Here is a 16,794-nt window from a genome sequence, read left to right as displayed (position 1 = left end):
GCTATCAGTCCCCGTGTTTTCAAGTCGGCTAGCTTTGCCAGTAGTTCATTCACCTAGACCTATTCCTCTGAGGTTGGTTGGTTCGACCACTCGGGCACTGCTACTAAACCGTATCCTGTGCGTGGAAGCAGCTCGGGCTGCTGATTGGCAATAATGAACCACTCACAGTGCCAACCTTTGTTGGACTCCTTTAGTTGCAGATTGAAATACTTTTGTACTTTCTTGGGGCGCAATGAGAACCCACAGCCCCCAACTACCCGACCCTGTTTCCCCTTACTGATCAAGTGATACAAGTAACGCTATAGATTGAAATGCGGGGGAATTCCAAGATAGGCTTCACATAGATGGATGAAGACAACAATATCCAAGATTGAGTTTGGATTAAAATGTACAAGTTCAATCTTGTGTTAGTGGATAAGGCCATGGAAGAAGTCCCCACACGGGATCCCAAATCCACGCTCGAAGAACAGCATGAAGACCACCGTCTCCGCCGTGTCCTCCAATGGGAACTCTTGGCTGGCAGTGGGCTTCCACTCCAGTAGTGCTTGCGGCCCGAGGAGGCCCTGGTCGATGAGGGCTTGGATACGCCTTGCATCATCATGGACTTCATCCAAATGGAAGATGGCTCCAAGGCATTCACTCGCACCATTTCTTCAAGATCGACACCTTGAGATTTAGATCTAATGTTGGCTAGGGTTTTGCTGTGCCTACGGCGGCGCGGCGGTTCGGGTTGTAGCGTCACGGCGGTGGCGGAGTACACATGAGAGGAATGAGGATTACGGCAGCGTGGCCTAGAGTTCGTGAGCGTGGTGGCAAAGTACTCAATGGGATAAAGGCGGCGGCACTGAAAGTGTTCAAGATAACATTGAAACGGCTCCGTGACCCCTTGTGTTTTTGAAGGGGTTGATGGTGTAACTCACGGATGGAAATTGCGGGCCTCCCGTTATTGCGGCGCAACGCGCTGGGCAAAACTTGAGGGTTTTTAGGTTACCACCGCGTGCGTGGGACGGAATTTGCGGGATTTCTATTGCGCTTTTAATGGCACACCTCTGTGGCTCCATCAGTCCTTGTCTTTGGGGTTGGCTGCCTATTTCTACTCGACGTGCATCCGTGGCTCTGCCAGCCCTCGCCCTCAGGGGTAGGGCATGCAATTCTTCTCGGCGTGCTTCCGCGGCTGTATCAGTCCTACTCGGGGGCTGGGCGCCTAATTCTACTCGGCATGCCTCTGTAGCTCCACTAGTCCTTGTCCTTGGGGGCTGAGCATCTAATTCTACTCGGCATGCCTCCGTAGCTCCACCAGCCCTCGTCCTGAAGGGCAGAGCACACAATTCGACTCGGTGTGCTTTTGCGGCTCCACTAGTCCTCCTCGAGGGCTAGGCGCCTAATTCTACTTAGCATGCCTCCATGGCTCCACCAGTCCTCATCCTCGGGGGCTGGACGCCTAATTCAAGTTGCCACGCCTCCGTGGCTCAGCTAGTTCTCGACCTCGGTGGCTAGACGCCCAGTTTCAAGTCAGAATGCCTCCACAGCCCCATAAATCCCCTAAACCAAATGCAGAGACATCTTTCACTCAGCTACAATTCCATTCACTGGAAAGTTTACTAGCAAAACATATTACAAGTGATTGTGAACAACTCTGGGGCAGCTGACATCCTAGGATAAGAAGCTACAACGTAGATAAAGAAAACAGCACAATACAAGAAAGTTGCGTGACACACTTCCCTAGCGGTGTCCTGGACAAAGTGCGGGGTTCACGATATAGCCTCCTCACGAGGATTCTTCCAGCATCGTTACCTCCCGACTTCACCACAGAGACTATGAAGGGAAGGAGCACCCAAGTTTTCTTCACGAGAATTCTTGTGGCATCAGGCTTCCGGGCGGGTGTTATTTCCATCAAAAACTACAAGTTTCAAGCCTACAAGTGCTATTGTTTGGGCCATGGCTTTTCGTGCTGAGAGTTGGTTCTTCGTGTTGAATCCTGGTGTATTTATAGCCTGGCTGCTAGCTAACATCCAAAGTGCTACATTGGACTCGTGAGGTTGCACAACAAGCATTTCCCATACTAGTACGGCTCTAATTGGCTCACGTGATACTCAGGCTAACCCACAAGTATTGCTAGGAATCTTGAAGACGCTCAGATGGTGCAGTACTCCTGTGAGCAGGCATTTTTTTTGCATACCTATCATTACACGAGTCCTCATCTCCAGAGATTTTGGATGGGTACTTTTGGTCGGCAAGCCTCGGTGGCTACGCCTATCCTTGTGCTCGAGCATTGGGAACTGCTTCAAGAGGCATTTTTTTAATTCTTTGAACATTGGACCGATTATCCTAATCGCTTCAATGCTCAGGGGCTAATCCCACGGAGTGCGTCTTGCGATGCCCTCCATAACCTTCTCTTCAACCTGCTGGATGCCAGCATCCATCAACTCAGCACTTGTCTTCGCTCTACGTGTTGGCTCTACATTCACTAGGATTTTTTCTTTTTGAGCACTGTGGAGCCTCTGCATCACCATGACGCCATCACAGCTTCAGCCAACTTGATTTCAAGCTTCGTTGTGATGATCTCAAGTTCCTGTTTGCCTACACATCGCTCGAGGGCTTTAGGGACATAGGTACCCCATGGGTCCCCACCGACCAGGATACTGGCCGGACCTGACAAGTGGGCCCGCTGACTAGGGCGTGTGGGTCAAGGACACGAAGATAGTTGGAGTACACGTCAAGGCAACAAGACAGTCAGAATCTCTCCAGATATCATGGAACACATTTTGCAGTCCGACTCAGATTACCTTCCATTTAATTACCGAGTAGATTAGATTCAAACCGACTTGTAACTCTTAGTTCTCAGCTTATATAAGGTAGCCAAAGGCACCCCCCCCCCCCCGAGGGTATCCCAACATCGAATCTCATACCAGCAATACAAACCATGCATGCAGGACGTAGGGTGTTACTCTCCAGAGGTCCGAACCTGTCTAAACCCTCGTGTTCCCTTTGTGTTCTCACAATCACCTTCGAGCTCTTAGTTTCACAATCACCTCTGCCTACAAATTAACCACTTGGGTAACCTCCTGGTGGACCCTGCATCAGCACATGAGGACCTGGGAGATCTGCTTAACTCCAGTGGAGAATCCAAATCGGCAAGCGTGGTGTGCGTGAGCATGCCAATCAATTTGACCATTCAACTGATAAGGAGAAGATGATCCTCTTGATGTCCGAGGCAACCGGCCAATCAGGCCAATGTGATCCTTGATGAGCGTGAATGTTTTATCGGCCATCCAGCCGATTTAATATAATTTAGCAATAACCATCGACTACAAAGGCGATAGGAAATGGAGCGCCGTCGAGCTCTCGCTCCACCATAGCCAGATCCACAAGCCGATGAGATCTAAACTGATGTCACCACCAATATTTCTAGATGAAACTACAGTGATGCGCCCAGTAGTCGCAGCCTAGAAACACTCAACGGGACATCAATCTGAACCCCGCTAGCCGATGAATCTAATCACAATGGAACTTACTCCCAACAGCGCTCGAAGGGTAGCCAAAATTAAGATGCAACATGCTATTAAATGATCTATCATTTATGATGAACCGATCTAAAGCTAATTAAAGCAAACTGAACAGCAAGACGAAAGAACAGATAAATATCAGCCGATGCAAGCTTAATCAAGGCAGGATAACTAGTGAATACTGTAGATCGAGACAGAAGCGATGCGCCATAAGTCAAAGATCCAAGATGTTGGGATACGAGGTAGGCTACGCTAGCACAAAACAAAAATTTTCTTCCGCGTAAACCAGGAAAACTGCCGTAAATGGATCACGGGATTACCACTCGACGCACAGGTGTGGAAGATGTAGAAACGTGTCGGGGCAGCAAAGTCGATCACGCGTTGATGCAGTGTAGTCGAACACGTCGACGTCGAACAGTGGCTCAACAACTCATCCACGTGCAGCAACTCCCTCCTCGTGCCGCGGCTCGTCACGTTCCTCGTCGGAGCTCTCGTGTGGCGGCTCCTCCAAGTGCTATAGATGCAACACCTCCAAGGTATCCACACGTGCGGGGAGGAAGCGTTGCAAGCCGGATTGCTAGGTCCGCGAGTTGCAACAACGTGAGGGCGTGGGAGGTGCGGCTGTTGCTGGTGCAAAAAGGGGTTAAACCATAGGCACCCCCACCCCTCAATATATAGGGGTTCCTAACGGGCCTATGGGTTCGAGGCCCATTAGTACTCCTAAACCTGGTCCAATTCAGATCACGTCCGAATTGGGCTTCCAGCCCTTTAAGTGTGTGACCCTATAGGTTCATATACATATAGACATGGCCCGAGTACTCCTACTCGACCAATAGTTAGTAGTAGCCTCTAGCAAGACATACTAACTCCTATACGCACATGAAGATCATATCAGACAAACCATCACAAAATCACATACATGCTATTCCCTTTGCATCATGATATTCGGTCTAGCTCCAAGCTGACCACTCTTTCTTGATGCTATGATTCGGAATCCCTTTCTAGGTTAACTCTTAACCTCACGTAGCATGGCCATGCATTTCCGGATCCGATCACTCGAGGGGCCCAGAGATATCTTTTTCAAATAGAGAGGGGCAAATTCCATCTTGACTGACTATGCCTCACAACATGCTTCTTGACAAACCCGAAAGCTACCTTTATAACTACCCAGTTACGGTGTAGCGTTTGATAGCCCCTAAGTAAGTCGATCCACATCTTGAGTACATGCGACAGTCTCAGGTCTAAGGACAAAGCGTACACGTTGTGTAAAGAGAGAACTATGTAACTCGTGTTGGGTCAGTCCTAGCACATGTCTCTACATGTGCCCACATTATTAGTTTGACATCACCATGTCCATGACTTGTGAAACATAGTCATCAACTAATACGTGTGCTAGTCTAAGATTCATGTGTGTCCTCACATGAACTCTGACTAGGGACAACTTTTAGAATAACCATACAAGTAAAGAGTTTCATACACAATTCACATAATTGCAAATCAATTCAAGTAGCCTTTAATGGATATTCAAGGAACACAATATAAAACATGGATATAATGGAATATCATTATCGCTATGATTGCCTCTAGGGCATACCTCCAATACAAGATACTCAATAACTGGTAGATGAAACCAGACCCAACGACAGTGATGCGCCCGGACGTTGAAGTCTGGAACACCTGGTGACGGAACTCGCAGCTTGCTGGAGATCGAGGTCAATGCAGCCCAGCTTGCTGGAAGGAACTCGTCGAGAAGCTATATTACTCCTACTCCTAATGCAATGGCCTGAAGCCAAAAAAGTAGATATGTAAATATATTTGTTTATTGATCGTGTGATTAAAATTACAATGACCACGACACTTTATATTTATAGGGTGGATGGCCTTTGACGCACCACGTACAAGGCAAGTCACGTACACAATCTTTTCTAATCAAAACTCTATCTCTAACTAATCCAACTCTATCTCTAATCAAGCTTATCCCTAACCAACTCTATCTCCAAAATATTTTATTCAACTCTTGCCATGTACATGTGTGCGTCGATTTCCTTCTTTTAATCTTCTAGCTTTATTGCTTTCTCTCTTTTCATGCATACATTCCTGAATTCTGCGGCCAGCTCACAAATAGCCTTATTTAGGAGATTTCATCATTTTTTACATCATCGGTCGATTCCTTCCTTTCAAAGCATATTTCCAAATTTTGGTCTGTTGGTGTCCACAGCTGGGCTACTAAATCTAACAGTCATGTTTTACCACTCGGCATCCCATCCTCGAGAACTGGATGAAGGTGCTCGTTCCACCTTCTGCCACACCTTCTTTGTCTTCTTAGGTTTTTTCAATTCGGTTGGTGGCTTCTAGGATTGGGGATGTGGCTCCGTCCACTCCCTGTGCCACTCATCATCTTGATGGATTAGGTAGAATTGCTCCTCCCTTGGTTGAAACTTGAACATCATGTTCTTCCTCCCAATGTGGAAGCGGATTTCTCCAGCTACAACATCGATCCTTGCTTTGGCATCATTTAGGAATGGTCGCTTGAGAATGAGTTGTATTCCCAAGTCACCTTCCATATTGAGGAACATGAAATTCGTGGAGATGTAGGAACCTCGGATTTTCACCGGAAGATTCTCTACTATTCCCTCAGGGTATCGGATCGTCGAGTCGGCTAGCTGCAACCTCATCAATATAGGGGAAAGAGTAGGATAGTTCAACGTTTCGAACATTACCTTGGGCATGATGTTGACGCTTGCTGCAAGGTCACAACTGGCCTGCTCGATGTAACAGCCACATATCAAGCAGTTGTTCATCGGGTATCCCGGATCTTCTATGCTTGTAGCTACTAATTCATCTCATGATTCTTTCCTTGGTATATGGGCTTTTCCTGCATGGTTTGCAACAAATGGCCTCCGAGATGGCTTACCCCATCTGGTGGTCACTGCACTAACATTTTCACAAGAAGACTCGGGTTGCCCTAGAATCTTCCCAATCTCAGTAGAAAGACCAGCAGCAGCCAGCTAAGCTAACTGAGTTTCTAGCATCTTATTAAAGCTCAGCTGGTTCTTGAAACCAGAAGAAAGACCATCAAGTTTTATGTGGAGGCTATCCAAGGTTTTCTCGTTGGCAGCTAACTTTTTAGTGAAACTTTCATTGATCTTAGCTTGCCCAAAAATGAGATCTATGAAGGAGGGTTGGTTAGGATTGAAAGAATTAGCGTTATTACCTCCTTGATAAGGGCGTTGCTGATTCCACCCTTGGCCTCCTTGTGGATGACATCTGTTGTTGTTGCGGTTCATGTACAACACGTCCTCCTGAGTCTTGGGGTAGCTATTCCCCAAGCGTCCAGTGTTTCCACAAACCTTGGATAGTGTTGGACATGGTGGCTTTCTCTTTGGTGTAGTCATCCAATCATGAGGAGCTCCATCTTAGTGATAAGCATGTACGCTTCCTTGACGATATGCGTACCTCTCTGTCGGGGTTGGAGTCGTTCATCGCTCCACCCTTGATTGGAGACCATCTTCTCGATCAATGTTGTAGCAGCATCAATGGTAAGCGAGAAGAAGGCTCCTCCAGTAGCAGCATCAACATGGCCTCGGGATGTCGAAATCAACCCGTTGTAGAAATTCTGAAGAATGAGCCCATTATCGATCCTGTGGTGAGGACAGGCCAGGATGTACTCCTAAAGCCTTTCTCACACCTTAGAAATTGACTCCGTAGCTACTGCTGGAAACTCGAAATCCTTCCACGAAGGGCATTGGTTTTGTCCAACGAAAAGAACTTTGCAAGGAATGCTGCCGAGCACTTATTGAATGAAGCTAAGCAATCCAAGCATCATGCTTGCATTGTTAAGAACACTCCAGCCGACCTGAGTTATTGTGACAAGGGCTGAAGCCGCCATAGAAATGGCCACTGAACCAACGTCGTAGCATAAATCAACTAAATTATACAAGGTATATATGCACATAGAGTATGTACTGAAGCATGGTCTCAAGGCATACGTGGGTGTATATAAGCCTATACTTCGATAGCAAGGGTATACGACTAGCATACGAGCATACAAGCCTAGCACATCAACATAGCAAGGGTATATAGCTAACTCATGCATATAAGAACCAAGCACAATACTATATAAGAAGATGTATACTTTGAATAGAATAAAGTCAACCTAGGAATAAAAGATATAAGAGCCATATCCAAGACTCCAAGGAGACCTAGAACCTGAAGTAGAGCTACTCTAGCCTAACTCCACTAACTTGGAAACTAAGAGGGAGAGAGTGAATCACTAGTTGTGTCCTAGAATGGAGCCCCTCCCTTCATATTTATAGGCTCCAAAAGGCGGTTCTGCGAGGGAATCTTCGGGGAATATCCCATAACCAACGTAAGGTATCGCCACGGGGAAGCTGGAAACGAGAGGGGACAAGAGCGGTTCGGCTGAACCCCTTGTTCAGCTAACCTCTTGTGGACCCACCTCGGAACCGCCTTTCTCCGAGTGACTGCCTGGTGGGTCCCAATGGCAGTTGTGTGCGTTATCTGATGGATTGAGGTGGTTGTGGTAGTTTGTGGGCCCTTCCATCCATGGGATGTACGCGTGGCAACCTCCCATTGGTCAGAAGCGTGTTTCTTGGATCCATAGAGGATGCTTTCTCCATCCTGTTGTGCTTTTTCACCTACAACCAAATATTCTCCAAGGACAAGTGGAACTACATTATTCAAAACCAAATATGCATGTAAAAAATGCCAATCCTCCTTAATTCTTGAGTATATTGATGGTTATATTTGGTACTTAACGACCATCAACAGTCGCTTGGTTTGGGGACGGAGCGGAGCATCATTGCCGCGGTGGCTACGTTCTGACTTGCTCGTGGGAAGTGAGGCACGTCATCAGCTACCTAGACGATCTCATGGTGGACTTGCCAAGCCACCGAGCGTCTCCTCACCACTGCCGTTGGGGTTCCAGCTCCGCTGTTCCCACTCCAGCTGCTGTCACTCCGCCTCGAGCTTTGCACTTCGGGTTTTCAGGTGCTCCGCCCGCTCCCGATGGTAGGCCTCGCGCTGCTCTGTTGTTAGCTGATCTGGCGGGGTGCGCGTAGTGGCTTCCTCGACGACGGGGGCTTCCCTGAGGTCTGCCATGTTGCACTTCCATGATTGGTGCTCGTTGCTGTAGAGTCCCGATTCCGAGCTTGAACCATCGCTAGCATCATCATCGAGGAGGTTGTGAACAGACGCTAGGGCGTAGTCCATCATGCCAACGAAGATGGGCACGTGCGGGGCGTAGATGGTGGCTTCCCGTAGCTTCCGTGAGTAGCCATGGGCTACATTCTTCAACCTGAAAGGGAAGCCAATCGTGCCTCACGGCCGTGCTCCTCCATTGGCTCCGAGCCTCCCACCGTCAGTTGGAAGAAGATGTTCACCAGCGCGTAGAGCATGGTCTCGATCTCCTCGCGGGGTGGGTTCGGCCCAAGGTAGCTGTTGATGCAGTGGGCAATCGTGTCTGCGTCGACATCGAGGGAGGTGTCACCAACCGCGATGTCCACGCTGATGATGTGTGGGGTCGTCGGATCACCAAGCTTGAGGTCGTCGTTCACATTGGCGATGAAGCTGAGGCTGCTGAAGCGTAGCACTTGTCCTCTCGCGGGCAGTGTGATGAGCTGGAGGTCGCCCGAAGTGGTGGTGTCAAAATCCAAGCTCCCAAAGCGGATGCCGCTCCCGAGGACAAAGGTTTAGCCATCGTGGGCGAGGGGGAAAGCCATCCGAAGAGGGATGATGATCACGCAATAGGCCCCTACCTGGCGTGCCAACTGTCTATGTTTAGTAGTGTCAACTAGTGAAGATTTGTTGTGTGAGTCCTCAGATGGGTTAGCTTGTAGGACACGGGGAGTTTATATTGGTTCAGGTAGCTTCCCAACATCTAGTTCGTGGCGTGATTCCTTATTCTTGGGCTCAAGTGCTCAAGTTTGTAGTAGGGGGTTACAAACGGTGTGTGCGTGTGTGTTGTTTCTCTAATCGAATCCCCTCTCTCGTCCCCCCCTATGCTTATATACACAGCTCATGGGGAGGATTACATTGTCGATCGTCATGGGATTCCCATCCAGTGGGGCGCCTCCCTTCGATTGGTCGTCGTGGGTCCCGTCCTTAAGTTGGGCATCTTCCTGCTTGGTCTCCGTTGAAACCTCTAGCCGAGGCCCGCCTTCTGGCCGTTTTGGTCATTGAACCCATCTTCTACACGTATCTGAGGACAGCGCATGCCCTGATCACATCACCTGACGCCGTCATGATGGCGAACAGAGAATGGGCATGCCTGACCAGGTACGGTCTGAGACAGCGCTACAGCACCATTCCCGACCGGGGACCTTTGTCCGGACGTAGTTCTCCTGCCTTTCTGGGCACAGAAAATGGCGCGCCCGACTGGTCGGCTCGTGCTTCCTTGCCTCAGCCCACGCGAGCTCAGCTGCGGCCATCCCATCAAGCAGGCCTAGCTATGTCTTAGGGTCGTGATAGGCCTGGCCCATCATTACGCCTCGGCCCTTGCACGACATCTTGGGCCATCGTAGTGGCCTGTTCTTTTTGATTCCTAGGCCTCGGGTACTGCCGGCCAATCAGGCGACCATGGCGGTAGACCCTTGTTTGGCCCAATTGGCTTTGTTTCCTGATCCCTCCTTTGCTTAGGTTTATCGATTGTTTAGAGTATCCCTAATCTGGATACCCATCAATACCCTCTATCTGAATTTTTGACACATTGGTTTATGTGCTACTGTTTTTGTGGCGAGGAAGGTATAGATTTGCTAAATGTTCATCCCATGCATTTCTACTAGAAAAATGACTTTCCATCCCTGATGTAGATATCGGTAAAATTTGAACCCGTTACTAATGCTGGCAATCTCCGAAGGCCTTTTAATACCGGGTGGTAACACCAGTAGTACTAAAAGGATAGGTTTAGTATCGGGTAGTAAACACCAACATGTACTTTACAACATGTAGTAAAGGGTCCACGAGTTACTTCAATAGGAAAGCATGTCTACCCAATCACATGTGTTGTATAGGTGAATGGTAAGGACGATACACGTATGTGCATATTTCGTATGACTTGTGATGTGACTTAGGATTTTGAGGTTTAGGGTGTGTAAGCCTCTCCAAGGTTTAAAATATTTTTTTAATATTTTTGGGCACCAACCGGTGCTAACCGGTTACTAAAACTTGAGACTTTTTAGTCTCGGTTTTTTTTAATATTCCCAATCGGTACTTAATGTTGCATTCTCCGGTAATGATAGGAAATAAAAAAAAAAGTCAGCACCATCTCATCACCCCATCTTATATCGCACCTCTGCGAGAGCAGGTTCAAATCTTTGACTTTGTACAAGTCTGGGCTGTCTTCAGTCTCAAGGGCTAGTCCAATCTCTGATAGATGCTCATAAGAAAATATTCATTACTTATGAAATTTAAGTTCATTAAATAAAATATCCAAGAACCAGATGACGCAATCCTTTTTTTGTTGGCATCATTCTTTTATAGTGTAATTTTTACATAATATATCCTCGAAGAACGAACAGTTATCCAGCTTCAGAAAAAGAAATATTCATTATCCTTCATGCTCAAGTTCCAACAAGAAAGGTACATTGGAATAATGTACACGATACAACAAGTTCCAACGGCGCTTCCACTGAGGAAACATAGCAAGCCAGATTGCATGGCACTCAGAAACATCTGCGATGTGTATCTAAAGATGAACAGCAGTGATGGTCATGCCTTTAAATCACACCTGTAAAAGACGATTTTCATTTTAAGGAAATTCGTTTGTACTGCCTCATGGTGTTTGTGATAGCTTGCTCCACTGGCAATCTTTCCATGCTTGATGCACCATAGAATCCATGGACCCCTTTAGTATTGTTTAAGATGAACTCCGCCTCTTGGGGTCCAGATATGGGACCTATGAAATCATGCATGCAAGTTAGATTACATGCACAACCAAAAGCATCACAAAAGAGCATCGACAAACAGTATATTACACGAGGCCTCCAGAAGATAAGAAGTGTACCTCCGTGACAGAGAATAATTATATCAGGATTAACCCTAAGTGCTGCATCCGCGATGGCCTGAACACGTACAGTACTGTCATCTAAAGTGACAGCTGTCTTTGCCCCAATAGAACCTGCAGTTGTCAAACCCATATGTGCCACTATGATATGAGCTCCTACTTTTGCCATGGCAGCAGCTTCTTCTGGATTGAAAGCATATGGAGTAGTAAGGAAACCCATGTTATGAGCCCTTGAAATCATCTCCACTTCCAAGCTAACAGGGATAAGATCAAAGTTAATACAACCTAAAATAATCGTGTCCTTCCCTTATGGAAAAATTCAAAGCAGTACTCATACAATGACTCATGATAATAATAGTAAGGCATGGAGAGAATGCAGTTCCCAAATTTAGACCATGATGAACTTATACCTGTAGCCCATTCCAGTTTCCTCCAAGTTCTGTCTAAAATTCCCATCAAACAGACCAACTGTTGGGAAGTTTTGTACACCACAAAATCCAATGGTTTCTAGTTGCTTGAGAAAGTATTCCATTCTGCGGAATGGATCAGTAGCGCAAACCCCAGCAAGAACTGGAACTCCTTTAACTACCTAAATTCAAATCATATATCAATAGTTGTCCAAAAAAAGTTGACCAACATAGTAGTGATGTTGGATTCTGAACTACTTACAGGCAACACTTCATTGGCCATCTCAAGTACAATGGCATTTGCATCAGCAAATGGCAAGAGCCCTGCCAGTGAGCCCCTTCCAGCCATTCGAAACCTTCCAGAGTTGTATACCACTATAAGATCAACCCCACCAGCTTCTTCGAACTTTGCAGATATGCCTGTGCCAGCACCAGCTCCAATAACTGGAATACCCTCACTGATGTGTTGCTTTAGTTTATTTAGTATTGACAATGTCTTCTGCAATGTTTCTATCAGCATAGAAAAGCAATCAATTAAGGCATCCAGGTTTGAAAATGCATGACCATACACGGCCAAAAAAAAAAAGAATCTAGTGCACCCTTCAACATGTGCCAGATTTCTTGACAAACAAATTAGAGTAAAATGAGTATAATTGGGTCATAGGTGCAGCAATTGATTATTTATTCTGCCATGGTTGGTTACTGGTATCATAAGAACCTTGTGGAAATATGAAGATGCCTATTATAGTATTATGTACTATGATTACTGCATGGTTTGAGTTTTGCTAGTGATATCATTGGTTCAAACCAATTAATGTGTGCATATTTGTCCATTTACTTGACAGCACCCTACTTTGACCCTGAAACAAGTTTTAATCGACTGTCATATTCTTTAACAGTAACAGGGCATATGAGATGCAAATAGAATCAGAATTTTCTGGGGGGTTAAACCATAACTAACCTGGTTTCGCCTCTGGAAAATCCACCGGAGGTCTCCATACAATGGAACTATCTGAACTTTTCTGTCCTGAACAGGAATTTTTCATTTTCCCATCTTGCTGAGGTTGGACTGTACTACAGGCCTTTACATCCATACTCAAGAATGCATCTACCAATGCATTTGCAAATTCAGGATCATTTATGTGATAAGGAAGCAGCTTCACCTGTCCAAAAGCCATCAAACTCTGTTAATATATAGACACCCTAAATATGCATTCGCATTGATAATTATGAGACATGGAGTAACCTCTCGGATGTCGGTTCTCTGTATAAGGGTGTTTAATTCGCCCAATAGTGTTGACGTAGCTTCTGGATCATAGAATGGCATTCCTGGAGCATCTATTGCAGATATGCCCTTCTGGGGAAGGCAAACAGTAACTTGGGATGAAGATTTGTTTATCTTATCAGCAATGAACCTAGCAAATTTCTTGTTCTCTTCCACGGTCGTCCGCATCAATGAAACCTTCAATAGTTACACGGTTGTTAGGTGATGGTACGAGAAATAGAAACCTTATTCTTGGAAATAACTGAAGGTAACAAATGCGCAGGAAGGTTCACATGCACACTGCATAGAACTTGTAGTCAGTCATGCAAGTTTTATGTTTTAACAACAAGGCAGTGCTTGTATAAATTTCAGATTAATTCTTTAAGAAATTGCACATACCTAGAGGAGCCATTAAGACAACCGACATGTGTTTGTAACAAAACACCCTTATGCTTTGTCTAACATCATTCTGCATATTAAAATCCCTAACGATACTCCTGTTGTGGCAAAGCACATGTATGGGTAGTGATATTTACAAAAAAGAATCCCTAACTTTGATGACTAGTGATATTTACAAAAAAAATAATTCCAAATAGAAAAGAATCGTGAATTATGAAAAAAAAAAAACATGATAAATCCAATAACATCAACATTATGTTGTCAATCTAAATGATTGTTTAGCTATTGATGATCAAAGCTGATGTAGGATAAACCTAAATGGACTCATATTTGGGGTTGGAGCTAATAAAAAATTCACTAATAGCAACTGAAGATATTGATATATAACCTGCTCATTATGAACATGGATCTTTCTGTCAGCAAAAGCAGGAGGAATTGTATCTCGAGCTCCAAAGTTAACCATATCCAGGGCTCCAACACTAAGAACAAGAGGGATCTTATTATCTATAATTGCATCAAACCTGGACTCATCACAAGCCATGACACCGCCTACAATATGATCTGCAACTTCTGTTGTCGTTACATCCAGTACACCCTATATGCATTCATATAGAAGTAACATGAGAGTCTACAAACATGAAAAAAAAAAACTGAATAGCTGTATTTGAGCCAGTATGTTAACCAGGAAAGTTCAGATGTTACAAAACACAGATTGGAAGTGAACTAAAGTAAACAGCAATCCTATCCTAACAAAGATTGGTCCGAGTACTGGGTAGAAAAAACAGAAAAAGAACAACCATTACATGGAGAAAAGACATAAAGAGTCAAGAAAGCACTACCTGTATGAAACCACCCCTAACTAATTCTTCCATTGCTTTGCCTCCTACACCAGTGGCATGGAATACAAGCGTCTCATACCCTTCTTCGTTCAGTCTATCCTTGACAGCATTTACGCATGGTGTTGTAACACCAAACATAGTAATACCAATAGTTGGCTTTGCTGCAGTTTCATCAGACTCATTGGATGCCGACAAGATTCCATGTACCATTCCAGCAAAAGCTGCAGCAGTATTAGACAATATAACACGGCTAACACTGTTTATTCCGCATATGTCAACAACTGAAGGAAACAATACCAAGTCAGATGTTCCAACATAAGGCGCGGTGTGACCACTAGCAACAGTAGATACAATAAGCTTAGGCACACCAAGTGGCAATGATCTCAGAGCAGGAGCAATTAGTGCAGTTCCTCCACTGCCCCCTAAACCAATAGCACCCACCAGGGTACCACTGTCATACTTTTTTTTCAGAAAGTTCTGAAGAGCCTTTGAAACTAGTGCAATTGCTTCGCTTCTGTTATCTGGAAGGTTATGTTGCTCAACACCCAAAAGACATGAAAGAACTGTATTTCTCGGGATAAATGTGATGTCTTTAAGATCCTGTGCTGTTGTCTTTTCAGTTGTGGAGACATCCACTATGCTCACTTGAACCTGCAATATCATCTCAGTCTACTGAAACCAAAGAACGAATCGACAATAATATCTGTTGAGAGTGGAAATTTTTAGTAGAGAATTCCTTCACTGGAAAAAGATGATACAAGTGCGGAAGTGCCAACAGTATTGCATTTCCATATGGAGGTATCTCAATGAGCAATGAGCACCTCTTTTATGGGAGTTATTTTGCCCTTTTACTATTACACCAACACTCAACACTACAAACTACACTTTGCAGATTGGAATAAGAAGAGGCGTATTAGAGCTTTTGCAAGTTGCAACCATACTATTCAACCAATTCAATCCCTAAATCCCAGTTAATGCACCATTAGGCAGAGGACCTACTGAAAGAATGGCTACCAATCTACCATCCCATTCAATTCGGAACCGATTTTCTCATCAAGAGGATTAGCACTGGCCGCAGGCAATTTTAAACCTCTCATACTCTTAAATTCTACTGGGGGACCGGAGGAGGAAAAGACCAAGCAAAGACTCTGCACGGGTATACCTTGGGGTCAGAGCCAGAGGCGGCAAGGGCGGAGCGGAGTCTGGCGGCAAGGAACACGAGCTCCTCCAGCTTGGTGTCCGCCGTCCCGATGCAGAGCACCTCCATTTCTTCTCAGCCGAAGCGGAGCGGAGCGGGTGAGATCTGCGGGGGCCCGAGGAGGCAGTGCGTGCGTGAGTTGAGAGCTGACCGCTGAGATGCTTATGTAGGAAGAGACGATTGGTTGCAGATTTGATGAAATCGACTCGCACCTGCCGCGACGATCTCCCGCTGCGCGCCACGCTGCGGCGCGCGTCACCGGGGGACACGGCGGCGAAGCATGATCCACCGGGATCGAAAATAATACTACCTCCATCGTTAAATATGACGTATAGGATTGTCATAAACGTCGAATATTTAACAACGGAGGGTACCATTTTTAATAGTTTATTGAGGATTCTGTTATCTCCACTCCACCGTAGAAATAATTCGTCATGGACCATGGAAATATACTCTAAAGCAATTTCTACTTGTAGTTTCATACGGGTTTTATACATATTAAATGTAGTGCCATATCAGCCAATCCGATAATATGGTAGGAAATTTAAAAGGGAAGAGAAGAAACTAGTTTCATCTTGATGAAACTCTCTTAGCATAAAAATCAACTCTGAATATGTCATGAAATTAAATGTTATATGGTGCTTATGAAACAACAACATAAATTGTCAATTGGAAGGGTAGTTTCAAACACAGTTTCGTCTTTTTATTGATGATGTGGCTATTTTGGAAACATCGAAATGAAATTCTTCGTTGGGATTAGTCTAACTCCTACAATTTCATTTCCCTGCACACACCGGATTTAATATACATGTGTGTGCTGATATTTCTTTGTTTTCTTCTTACCAAGTCACAGGGACTGGATCTGTGTTGATGGGGAACGGCTCAGGTGCTGCTGTTTGTGGTGTTGGTACGGTCGATCTGAAGTTTACTTCGGGAAAGACCGTGCGGCTGAAGAATGTGCAGCATGTCCCCTCAATAAATAAAAATCTTGTTAGCAGATCCCTTCTTTGTAAGGATGGTTTTAAGTTGGTGTTTGAATCGAACAAGTGTGTTATTTCTAAGTTTGGCTCCTTTGTTGGTAAAGGATATGACTGTGATGGTTTGTTCCGTTTATCTTTATTGGACTCTTGTAATAAAGTTGTGAATCATGTGTGTGGT

General features: G+C 45.3%; 1 protein-coding gene across 3 annotated transcripts; it reads right to left on the bottom strand.

Annotated features, from left to right (window-relative positions):
* Positions 1-10,967: 10,967 nt before the first annotated feature.
* On the bottom strand, positions 10,968-15,972 carry LOC117852785 (toMV susceptible protein tm-1(GCR26)). Of its 3 annotated transcripts, XM_034735038.2 has the most exons (10): positions 15,849-15,972; positions 15,601-15,741; positions 14,439-15,089; positions 13,988-14,194; positions 13,183-13,398; positions 12,898-13,099; positions 12,199-12,446; positions 11,940-12,118; positions 11,530-11,783; positions 10,968-11,421 (listed from the first exon to the last, which is right to left on the bottom strand). In XM_034735038.2, exons 2-10 carry the CDS (start codon positions 15,703-15,705, stop codon positions 11,270-11,272), a joined length of 2,214 nt encoding a protein of 737 aa, XP_034590929.1. In that variant the 5' UTR covers positions 15,706-15,741; positions 15,849-15,972; the 3' UTR covers positions 10,968-11,269. The 3 variants fall into 3 exon arrangements, with proteins under 3 accessions (XP_034590929.1, XP_034590928.1, XP_034590930.1); XM_034735037.2 differs by lacking the exon at positions 15,849-15,972 and having other exon boundaries at positions 15,601-15,799; XM_034735039.2 differs by lacking the exons at positions 13,988-14,194; positions 15,849-15,972 and having other exon boundaries at positions 15,601-15,800.
* Positions 15,973-16,794: the final 822 nt, after the last annotated feature.

Source organism: Setaria viridis, chromosome 4 (genome assembly GCF_005286985.2).
Source record: "Setaria viridis chromosome 4, Setaria_viridis_v4.0, whole genome shotgun sequence".
Classification (NCBI taxonomy): domain Eukaryota; kingdom Viridiplantae; phylum Streptophyta; class Magnoliopsida; order Poales; family Poaceae; genus Setaria; species Setaria viridis.
The sequence above is the reverse complement of the archived record's forward strand: the minus strand, read 5'-3'. Positions and strand labels throughout refer to the sequence as shown.